This window comes from Streptopelia decaocto (assembly GCF_964273445.1).
Source record: "Streptopelia decaocto genome assembly, chromosome: 9".
Lineage (NCBI taxonomy): Eukaryota > Metazoa > Chordata > Aves > Columbiformes > Columbidae > Streptopelia > Streptopelia decaocto.
Genome location: NC_138664.1, coordinates 13201216 through 13212595, shown reverse-complemented (window position 1 = coordinate 13212595; position 11380 = coordinate 13201216). Strand labels below are relative to the sequence as shown.

The 11380-nt window shown below is 66.2% G+C and overlaps 1 protein-coding gene across 4 annotated transcripts; it reads left to right on the top strand.

Annotated features, from left to right (window-relative positions):
• Positions 1–722: 722 nt before the first annotated feature.
• ANPEP (alanyl aminopeptidase, membrane) lies at positions 723–10177 on the top strand. Of its 4 annotated transcripts, XM_082060890.1 has the most exons (22): positions 723–784; positions 1021–1130; positions 4170–5090; positions 5340–5485; positions 5569–5705; positions 5784–5910; positions 6017–6171; positions 6245–6358; positions 6507–6650; positions 6746–6811; positions 6936–7001; positions 7149–7321; positions 7401–7480; positions 7616–7749; positions 7851–7906; positions 8021–8168; positions 8296–8387; positions 8561–8671; positions 8763–8930; positions 9003–9143; positions 9310–9391; positions 9644–10177. In XM_082060890.1, the coding sequence occupies exons 3-22, from the start codon at positions 4483–4485 to the stop codon at positions 9806–9808; spliced, it is 2913 nt and encodes a 970-aa protein (XP_081917016.1). In that variant the 5' UTR covers positions 723–784; positions 1021–1130; positions 4170–4482; the 3' UTR covers positions 9809–10177. The 4 variants fall into 4 exon arrangements, with proteins under 4 accessions (XP_081917016.1, XP_081917015.1, XP_081917018.1 ...); XM_082060889.1 differs by lacking the exons at positions 723–784; positions 1021–1130 and adding an exon at positions 2270–2650; XM_082060892.1 differs by lacking the exons at positions 723–784; positions 1021–1130 and adding an exon at positions 2587–2600 and having other exon boundaries at positions 4280–5090.
• The last annotated feature ends 1203 nt before the right edge of the window (positions 10178–11380 follow it).

The window sequence follows — 11380 nt, the reverse complement described above, 5'->3', positions numbered from 1 at the left end:
CCCTGGGGGGGAGCACTGGGAGGGGCTGGGGGACACTTCACAGTGGGGGCTCTCGGCTGGTGGGGCTGGAGCCCAGGCTGCTGCACAGGGGTGGGAAATGGCGAGGTCCTGCAGCTGCTCAGTGTGGGCTCTGGAGCAGGTCCCTACCTGCACTCTGCCCTCCCCAGGCAGGCAGGAGGGAGCGCGGTGGCCCCGCTTGGGCTGTGACAGCAATGTTCCCTGCTCTGGGCCTTTCAGGGCAGGGTCACCAGTCTGCAGCCTGCAGGTGCCCACTGTCCCCCTGCCAGATCTCCTGCATTCCTGCCACTGAGCATCCCTTCTCTGTGCTCACGGCAGCTGTGTATGGCATGGCAGCGCATGTGGGGGCTGTGGGGCTGGGGTCCCCGAAGCCCTGGGTGCAGGGGGCAGGTCTTGGAGGGGTCTGAGTGAGCATGGTGACAGGATGGCCAGACACTGAGGTCCCTGAGCTGTGGAGCTCCTTGAGCTCTTGCCCTGGGCCCCACCATGGCTCCATCTGGCCACCAGCCTTGGAGCCCCCTCCCCTCCTTCCCTCCAGCTGCGCTCTGGGGCTCTGCCTCCACTTCCCCTGGCAGGGAAACCGTGACTCTGCCTGGAAGGAATTTTCCTGCTGTCTCCCCTCCCTGCAGCTTAACCCTTCCACAGCTGGCCATGAGCCATGGCCAGCGACTGGCGGAGGTCAAGGAGCTGGGCAACCTGCTGCTGCTTCTCTGCCAGCCGCCTCCTCCTCCTGCTGGCTGCCGGAGCAGTGCTCTGGGGGCAGCAGGTGAGCCGTGCCCTGGGTCTGTCCTGGGCTGGGACGCAGAGTCTGGCAGGTGCTGGGATGGTCAGAGGGGAAAACTCTGGCTTGCCCCACGGTGGGGAGCTCGGCATGGTGCCAATGTCCCGCTCTGCTGCATCCGGGAACACAGGGGTGCTGGGAGTTGGGCCGGTGCAGGCGGCCCTGGTGGCACGGCAGTCCCTGGTGCAGGATGTGTCCAGCCACACGTGCTTCCTCTGCAGCGAGGAGATGTTTGTGCACAGCTGCCTCCGGTAACGGCTCCAGCTCTGTCCCCGGCCCACATCCTGCCGGCACCCGGCTCTGCGGGAGGCTGAGGACGGCACTGGGCACGGTGAGTCCCCAGCTGCTCCCTGTCCCCTGCCACTGCAAAATCAGGCAGAGATTTCCCCGTTTCCCACCCAGGGCTGCAGCCGTGGCCCCTGTGGCCACAGGACTGTTCGGAGTCTGCCCCAGGGCTGAGGTGGCCCTGGCAGCCCAGGCTCCTTAGGGACAGTGTCCTGCCTGCCAGGACCCTGCATCCTACCCGGGACAGGAGCCTGGGTGCCCCGCAGAGGAAGGGGGGAGACCGCGCTGAGGTGAGAGCTGGCCCTGCTGCAGGCAGCAGCATTCCTGCCCAGGGCAGGGTGCGACACACCCGGCGCTGGCAGTGGTTTGTGTGTCCAAGGGGCCACAGCCGGGTCACCAGCCCCTCCACATCCCCGGGGCAAGCTGGGGGACACAGAGGGCAGGGGCTGCCCAGGGCTCTGCTCCCCTGCCCCAGCTGCCTGTGTGTCTGGACACGGGAGATGTGGCTGGGGCTGGTGACCGGGCTGTGGCCCCTGTGCCCGGCCCAGCCAGGCTGTGATTTGGCACCACCAGGTGCTGGATTTCACCCAGCTCAGCCAGGGCTTGCTCATGGGATTGTGACCCCCAGCTCCAGGGCCCCCTTCCCGGCAGTGTGGGGGGAGCAGGTGGTGGCACCTGACACTGGCCCAACCCCACGCAGGTACCTGCCGCAGGGGACTCGTGTTTGCCCTGCCAAGCCCAGGGCCTGGCCCCATGCCTGCTGTGCCAAGCTGCTCCCAAACGGGCAGACCTGGGGCCTGGTGCCCTGGGGTGCTGCACTCCTCAAACCCTGCGTGCCCCCACCGCAGAACTGGGATGTCCACAGGGACCGTGACAGCTCTGAGCCCCGTGCTACCAGGGCAGGGGGTGCAGGGGGCTGGGTGGGGCACCCCCCAAGCATGGACACCACCACCAGTGTGTGTGGGTGCTCTGGGGAGGGGGCACAGCCTGGCTTGGCTGCTGCTGGGTGGTGGCTTGTCCCCTTCCCTGCCACCTCCCTGGCTGAGCGTGCTGGCCAAGAGGTGGGGTGTGAGGGAGGGGACCCCCCAGCAGGACCCCGGGGGAGCTCTGGGGTGTAGGGGCTGGGTGGGCGGGGTCAGTTTGGCCCCAGCAACAGGGCACCACAGTCCCCAGGCTGTGTCAGTCTCTGGTGCACACCCCTAACGCCTCTCAGCAGAGGTGAGGGGGGTCCCGCAGCCCCAGAGGTGTTTTCCCCAGCAGAGACCCCTGACCTTGGCCCTACACTGTGCTGGGGCCGGTCCCCCCGTTCCCCCCGTTGCCTTGGCCCCCCTAGCCGTGCCCCAGCAGCCCCGGCCGGCCAGCAGCCCAGGGGTTAAGGGGGGAGGTTCGGGTTCCTTCCCTTGCAGCTTTAGGAGGAAACTTTCTTCCCGCTGGTGGCTGAGGAGCTGAGGCACCCGGAGCTGAGTGCAGGCAGGGCGCAGGCAGGGTGCAGGCAGGGTGCCTCGCTGGGGACGAGGTGGGTAGAAGCCCCACTGCCCCTCTCTCCGTGCCACTGAGCGCAGGAAGGTGAGTGGGGGGCGCTGCCCAGACCCTGAGCCGGGGGTCCTGTGGATCCGAGTGGGGGCGGGCTGTGCGGGTGCTGTGGGGGTTGGCAGCGCGTCCACGGGCTTGCGTGTTCAGGGCTGCAGGACTCATGCACGGGCGTTATAGAGCCCATATGTGATGGGGTTTGGGGGCCTGTGGGGGTGCATGAGGTTATGGAGGGCTCTGGGGTGTGCGGGGCCACAACTTCAAGGGAGTTGCATGTCCCTCTCCACCTGTGCCCTGGGTGCCTGTGTGTGGGACGTGGGACATGTGTGTGTGCCATCTGCGAGAGCTCCCTGGGGTGAGTCTGTGCAGGGGGGTGCAGAACCCTGCTTGTGCTGGGGCAGGGCGTGCTGGTGGCATGGGGGGGCTGTGGGCACCCGGGGCGGGGGCTCACGGGAGGACATGGGGACTGGCTGGTGCTACCGGGGGAGCAGCGTGTGCGGGGCTGAGCTGGGGTGGTGCAACATGCTGTGCCCAAGGGGTCTGTGTGTGGGGCCAGCGCTGGCAGGGGCACAGTGTGCATGTGATGGGGACACGCGGGGTGCCCAGCATCCTCCTGGCTGGCTGTGGCCCCCATCCTGGGGAGCTGTCCCAGCCGTTCGCCAAACCCTGTGCCTTCGGCCAAAGCATGGGCAGGGAGCAGGGCAGAGCGTGGCTGTGCCACAACCCTGCGCACAGCGGTGGCCGGCCAGGCCATGGAGACAGCCAGGTTCTGCAGGGCAGGGGTGCCTGGGGACACAGCAGCATTCCGGCGCTGCTCTGCCCGTGTGGTGACACCAGCGGGTGCAGCTGGGTGTGGGCAAACAGGGCACAGTTCCCTGAGGACACTGCTCAGCCTTGTGCCAGGTTCCCCCTCCCCCAGAGCTGGGGTTCCCAGCAGGTCCTGCCCACATCACCCGTGGGAGAGTTGGAACAAGGAGTTTCTGTTCCCAGGACAAGGTGTAGCACCTCCCCACACTGCCCCACAGGGGACTTGGCTCCCTGGCTGTCTGCTGTGCCTGCTCTGCCTCCCAGACTGGAGAAGCCTCTGGCAGAGTTCCCGGGGTGACCCGCACAGCTGGGGGGCTTGGGCTGCTCCCCCTGCCCGGCCAGAGAGCTCTGGAGCATCTGGAGCAGTGCGTGCCCCTGCCCTGCACCCCAAGCCCCACGTGTTTGCTTGCCTGCAGCCAGGCCCCTGCAGGGGCTCTGTGCTGTGGGACCCCCTCTTCCAGCCCTGGGCCCTGGCTCTCCCGGGCTGTGGCTGGTGGGAGGGCGAGTGTTGCCCATGGCCTGTGCAGGCTGCTGGGAGCCCGGGATGGTGGCACCGGGCACCTGCCTGCCTGGGCTGGGCTCAGGGGCCCGGGAGTTTGACCTGGGGTGCGAGCAGAGTGATGCAACCCTGGACTTTGAGAGGGCTGCGGGCAGGGCGGGTTCCTCCCCAGCATGGCCCCAGCTGCACCACGCTGCCCGGACCCTCTGCAGCCTGGCTGTGACCCCCGCTCTGTCCCTCCTTCTACAGGGCCAGGCTGGTGCTCGGGAGGGACGTTGGGAGCCCCGGCCAGTGCCTGCTCCTGCGCTCCCTGTCCCGATGGTGCAATCTCAAGCTGCTTGTCTTGTCCCGTGCTGCAGTGGCACCGGGTCTTAGTGCTCGTGCAAGGCCAGGAGGCGGGCGCATGGAAAGCTCATCCCAGGGGCCAGTGCCACCCCAGGCCTCATGGTCGTTTAATACTTCACCCATTAACTTGGACTAATAAACCCTGTGGGAGCGAGAGGCTAAAAGCCGTGCCAGTGGGCAGCACCTCCTCCGTGAGCCACGCTCCTGCAGCCCTGCCATGGCCGCCGGCTTCTTCATCAGCAAGAGCGTGGGCATTGTGGCCATCGTGCTGGGCGTGGGCGCTGTGGCCACCATCATTGCGCTCTCGGTGGTGTACGCCCAGGAGAAGAACAAGGTGACTGACACTGCCGACACCCCCCCCACGGCTGCCACCACCACGGCTGCCACCACCATGGCTGCCACCACCGGCCCCACTGAGGCCTGGAACCAGTGGAGGCTGCCAACGACACTGATGCCGGAGTCCTACGAGGTGACCCTGCAGCCCTTCCTGAAGCCCAAGGACAACAGCACGTACATCTTCAAGGGCAACAGCAGTGTGGTCTTCCTCTGCGTGGAAGCCACCAATCTGATCCTCATCCACAGCAACAAGCTGAACTACACACAGCAGGGAGCCTTCCTTGCCTCGCTGCAAGCGCTGGACAACTCCAACGTGCCCGCCATCACCAGGACCTGGCTGGAGACCACCACCCAGTACCTGGTGGTGCAGCTGGAGTCCCCGCTGCAGCAGGGCCAGCGCTACCGCCTTGTCAGCAGCTTCACGGGGGAGCTGGCTGATGACCTGGCAGGCTTTTACCGCAGTGAATACGAGGATGAATCGGGTGTGAGGTGGGTGGAGGGCACAGGCCTGGGGGGCACGGGGCTGGACACAGGGTGGCAGGGGGCACATGCTGGGTTTGGGGCTTCTCTCCCACTGGGATTGTGGGGTGGGTGTGGGGGAGCCTCTGTGCCCCCCTGCATCCACATCCACCCCAGTGGGGACAGGAGTGGGGAGTGGGCAGGGTGCAGGGCAAGCGGAGGGACTCAGGGGTGCTGGCCCCAAAAGAGCCTCCCAGCAATGACAGGGTTTGCTGGCAGGAGGGTGGTGGCAACCACGCAGATGCAGGCGGCCGACGCGCGGAAAGCCTTCCCCTGCTTTGATGAGCCGGCCATGAAAGCCAACTTCACGGTGACGCTGATCCACCCCTCTGATCACCAGGCCATTTCCAACATGCCCCCCAGGAGTGAGTGGGGCAGGGGAAGCCCCGGGGGGGTCTGGGAGCCCGGCAGGACTGCAGGGTCACTGCCCTCCCTCTGCTCCCCACAGGCACCTGGCAGCAGGAGATCGACGGGGAGATGTGGAATGTCACGGAGTTTGAGACCACCCCCAAAATGTCCACCTACCTGCTGGCCTTCATCGTCAGCCAGTTCAGCTACGTGCACAACACCTCAGACAACGTGCTGGTAGGCTGGGGCTGGGGGAGCCCCCCGCCCGGGGGTCTGAGCCCAGGCAGTGCCTGAGCCCCATGTCTGCCCCTCTAGATCCGCATCTGGGGCCGCCCCGAGGCCATTGCTGAGGGCCAGGGCGAGTACGCGCTCCAGGTCACTGGCGACATCCTCAAGTTCTTTGAGAGACACTACAACACAACGTACCCGCTACCCAAGTCCGGTGGGTGCTGCGGGGTGCCCGGAGCGCTGGCTGGAGCCACCAGCTGCGGGGGGGACCAGCCCAGCACCCCGGCAGCGGCACATCAATGGGACCCCTCCATCTCCAGACCAGGTTGGCCTCCCTGACTTCAATGCGGGTGCGATGGAGAACTGGGGGCTGGTGACCTACCGGGAGAACTCGCTGCTCTATGACAACACCTATTCCTCCATTGGCAACAAGGAGCGGGTGGTGACCGTCATCGCCCATGAGCTGGCCCACCAGGTACCCACTGTGCCCCCCGCCTGCCCCGCAGCCAGCTGAACTGGGCTGACATGATGCTGTGTCCCCCCTGCAGTGGTTTGGGAACCTGGTGACACTGCGGTGGTGGAATGACCTGTGGCTGAATGAGGGATTCGCCTCCTACGTGGAGTACCTGGGTGCCGACTGGGCTGAGAAGTCCTGGGACATTGTGAGTGGGGGACCAGCAGGCAGCAGTGCGGGCAAGGGGTGTGGGCAGGGAATGCGGACACCCCCTCCACCCCTGCACCCTGAGGGCGGCCCCTGCTGCCAGGAGGGCTTGCGCAGGGCTGAGGTGGGTGCTGGCACTCCCACTGCAGAAAGACCTGATGGTGCTGAACGAGGTGTACACGGTGATGGCGACAGACGCCCTGACCACCTCCCACCCGCTCTCTTTCAACGAGGACGAGATCAACACCCCGGCCCAGATCAGTGAGGTCTTCGACAGCATCGCCTACAGCAAGGTGGGTGTGTGAGCTGCAGGTGCACAGGGACCGGGTTGGGGTCCCAGGAGAGGGGGTGGGCTGTGGGGTGCCCCTCTCACCTGCCATCTCCGTAGGGAGCGTCGGTGCTGCGAATGCTCTCCGACTTCCTCACTGAGGACGTGTTCAAGGAGGGGCTGCAGGTGAGGCCCTGCCAGTGCACTGAGCCGCAGTGTGGGTGGGGTGGCCTGTGGCAAGGCCCCCCACGGGTGCTTTGCGGGTGTCCTGCATGCCGGCCCTGACCCTGCCCACCCATCTCTCCTGCAGTCCTACCTCCACACTTTTGCCTATGGAAACACCGTCTACAGGGACCTCTGGGAGCATTTGCAACAGGTAGGAGGGGGCTGGCTGCTCCTGGCTGCTCCCCCCAGCCCAGCCCCTTCCCCACTGCTGCCCTGGCTTTGGGGGCTGCCAGCGGAACAAGGTCCTGGCCATGTGGCCCCCCTGGCGCTGCTGACTGTGGCACTGCTCTCCCCGCAGGCTGTCACGAAGAACAACGTCTCGCTGCCTGACACCATCAGCAACATCATGGACCGCTGGACGCTGCAGATGGGCTTCCCTGTGGTGACTGTTGACACCAGCACCGGCACTGTCACCCAGAAACACTTCCTGCTGGACCCCACGTCTGAGGTGCAGAGACCCTCTGTCTTCAAGTGAGTGGGGCAGGGGGCTGTTGGTGGCGCGGGGCTGGGGGCGAGGGATGGTCCAACTGCCTGCCTGTCCCCGGCACAGCTACAGGTGGATCGTCCCCATCACCTGGAAGACAAGCGAGAACGTTGGTGGTGACAGGTACTGGTTGACCGAAGACTCAGGTATGACGCACCTCGGGAGTGGGGGTCCTGCTGCTACCTCCCCTGACCCACAGAGATCAGGGTCCCCCAGGGGGGCCTCAGTGGGAGGAGTAGGTGCGGGGGTGGCTGTGGCCGACCATCCTCTTCCCCCCCCAGCGACCAACGAGCAGTTCAGGGTGGGCAGCTCCAACTGGCTCCTGCTGAACCTCAATGTCAGCGGGTACTTCCGCGTCAACTACAATCAGGAGAACTGGGACCAGCTCCTTGGGCAGCTCTCCAGAGACCCCCAGGTACACGGGGCTGGCCAGGGCCCCACTACGGACCCACACACCCCCTGCACCCAGACACCCCACTCGGGGCTGCCCTGAGATGCCCACTCTGCCCTCCCCAGGCCATCCCCGTGATCAACCGCGCTCAGATCATCGATGACGCCTTTAACCTGGCCAGGTGAGCCATGCCACTGCCCAATGCCTGCCACTGTGAGGGGACTGGCAGGGTGGGTGCCCTGGGAGTGGGCAGCACTGCGGGGCATGGGACTGACACTGACCTCACCCCTCGCAGGGCCAAGTATGTCAATGTGACCTTGGCCTTGGACACCACACGGTTCCTGAGCCAGGAGACAGAGTACATGCCCTGGCGGGCAGCACTCAACAACCTCCAGTACTTCCAGCTGATGTTTGACCGCAGCGAGGTGTTCGGGGTGATGACGGTGAGTGGTGCCACCGCAGTGGGTCCTGCCGCTTGGCAGGGGGAACGGGGCCAAGGGGCTGGGTCTGCACCCAGAGCCAGGGGGGCTGCTGCCCATGCCACGGCACTGACTGTCCTCCTGCCCCCAGAAATACATAAAGCAACAGGTGACGCCCCTCTTCAGCTACTACAAGAACATCACCAATGACTGGAACACCAGACCCAGTGGCCTGATGGACCAGTGAGTGCTGTGGCCCTGGGGACGGGCTGGACCCTGAGGGTGTCCCTGACCACACTGGGACCATCACCCCAATGTGCACTGGGGAGCAGGCATGGCCCTGCTGGAGGCCCAGCACCCTCCGGTTGATGCCCAGCTGCTGTGAGCTGGTCCCCAGTGCAGCCCTGTCCCCCCAGGTACAATGAGATCAATGCCATCAGCACAGCCTGCTCCTACGGCATCACCGAGTGCCAGCAACTGGCCACCACGTATTTCAACGACTGGAACAAAAATGTCACCAGGAACCCGTGAGTCCCCAGGGTGCCCCGATGCCACAGTGGGCAGCTGGGCTGGGCACAGCATGGGGCTCCCAGCTGAGCCATCTCCTCTCTCCCGCAGGGTCCCCCCGAACCTGCGCTCCTCCATCTACTGCAGCATGGTGGCCACGGGTGGGGAGGAGGCCTGGGACTTCATCTGGGACCGGTTCCGAGAGGCCACCGTCGTGTCTGAGGCCGACAAGCTCCGCACGGCTCTCACCTGCAGCCCCCACCCCTGGATCCTCAACCGGTGGGTGCGGGGTCCTGGGTGGGTGCTGTGGCTCTGTCCTGGCTGTCCCCTCACCCGACGCTGTCCCCCCAGGTACCTGCAGTACACTGTGGACCCCAGCAAGATCCGCAGGCAGGATGCCACCTCCACCATCAACAGCATCGCCAGCAACGTGGTGGGGCAGCCCCTGGCATGGGACTTCATCCGTGGCAACTGGAGGACGCTCTTCAGCCAGTGAGCACCATACAGGGGGCTGGGGGGGCTGGCTGGGGTGGGCAGCATCCCCTGCCCACCTGTGCCCCTGTGTCCCTTCCCCTGGCCGTGTGGGGTCGGGGCAGCCATGGCTACCAGTGCTGCTGTGCCCAGGGCCCCCAGCTCAGCTGTCCCCATGCTCCCCCAGGTATGGGGGCGGTTCCTTCTCCTTCTCCCGGCTGATCTTAGCAGTGACCCAGCGGTTTTCCACGGAGTATGAGCTGCAGCAGGTAAGGCTGGACCCTGACAGGGTCTGTGGGACCAGGAACCTCAGCCCCACCAGGAACAGGGACACAGCTCTGTGCTGCTGGCACCTGGCAACCTGCCCTCGGCCCGCAGCCCCTGGGAGGGGCTCCTGCGCCTCATGTGCCCAGGGGTCCGAGCAGCTTCTGTTCCTGTCCTGGGCTGCCATGGGCTGTTGGGGACTGCTGGGGGCTGCCAGGGCACCCCACACCTGCTCCAGCCCCTCTTCTCCCTGGCAGCTGGAGCAGTTCAAGGCAGACAACCAGGACATCGGGTTCGGGTCAGGAACGCGGGCACTGGAGCAGGCGCTGGAGAGGACCCGCACCAACATCAACTGGGTGAAGGAGAACCAGGCGACGGTGCTGGCCTGGTTCCAGAGCGCGACTGCGACCACACACAGCTAACCCTGTGCCCTGGCCACCGCCCACTCTCCTCCCGGCACGGCGCTGGGCCAGCAGGACTCAGCCCAAAGCTCCCGGAGCCCCTGGCCCCGCGGCTGGGCTGGACCACCACCCACTCCCCACCTCTGCTCACTCCATCCTCTCAGCCCCCAGCCCCAAATGCTCTCCCTGGGCCAGCTGGGGGTCCTTCGCTGCTGCTGAGGGGCAGGGGCTGCTGCCTGCAGGCAGGGCCTGGTGCCTGTATGATGGGCAGTGAGGGGGGACAGGGGGCTTTGGGCTGCTGGGGTGACCCACTGCCCTCAGCTGCCCAGGACAACGCTGGGCCCCATGGGCTACTGCGAGGCCTGGGGTCAATAAAGGCTGCATGGCAGCATTCGCCCACGGTGCTGGATGCTGGGAACAGAGGGCACGTACGGGGGCACGGGGCATGTGCCGGCTCTGTGGGGCTGGTGTGGGGGACTGCACTGGGGCTTGGGCAGGAGGTGCCTGGGACCCTGTGGTGGGCATGAGGAGGGGGCTGGGGACGCGGAGCCCCTCAGGCCGTTAGAAGTCCGGTGCTAAGTGGCTCTGGGGGCTTTGCTGACGCCAGCTCCCCGGCCCTTTCGTCTGACAGCTGTGTGCAAGCTCTCCTGCTGGGCCCTGCCCCCGTGCAGTGCCCAGGGGTCCCCACCACCCCAGGACCAGGATGTCCCCACATGGTCCCAGGTCCCTGGAGGGACAGAGCTGCATGGTTTGAACACAAGGACGGCTTGGGACTTGACAGGTGGGTGGGAGCTGCCCTTCCTGTCAGTGGGGCTGGGGAACACCCCGGCTGGTGGGTCCCTCTGTCACCCCAGCTCTGGTGACATCTCTGAGCTGTGGGGTGGGCTTGGAGGGGGCAGTGAGCCCCTGGCCTGCAGGCAGCTCCCGGCTGTGTGGGGGGGTGCCCAGGCCCAGGGTGCAGCAAGGGGGCTCTGCAGTAATGAGTCAGGGTGCAGTGAGTGGGGTCCTGCAGTAACGACTCGGGGTGCAGCAGTGCACAGCAGCTTTAATGAGGTCCCTCCCCCGGTCCCCTCCTGTGCGGCTCTGTGCCATGGCCACACCGCTGTCCCCTGTGCTGGCTGGGGGTGCAGGATGAGCTCCACCACCCCCAGTGCTGTGCTGGGGTGCAGCTGGGTGGGATGGGGGCTGCATGGGCGGCCAGGGAGACAAGCCTGTCTGGGGGTGGTGGGCTGCTGAGCTGTGCAGAAAATGCTGTGTCAGGTAAGTGGCCATGGGGGTCCCCTGACCCCCACCCCATGCCCAGGCTGGCTCCCTGGCTCAGCACCATCGCACTGTGCCCCCCAGCCCATGCAGACACCCCAGCCGTGGCAGGCAGGTGGCTTTGCTGGTGCAACCCTGCCCACACCACCTGGGCACCATCCACCCCGTCCTGCCTGTCCCCAGGATCCACCAGCCCTGCTGCCCGTGAGGATGGTGGGTGCAGGAGCAGGGCCTGAGCTGGGGAGGGGGCTGCATGTACCTGGCAGTGTGCAGGCAGCTGGGAGCAGTGTATGGGGGTCTCCGGGGGTCCAGTGTCCATCACTCCTGCCCCAG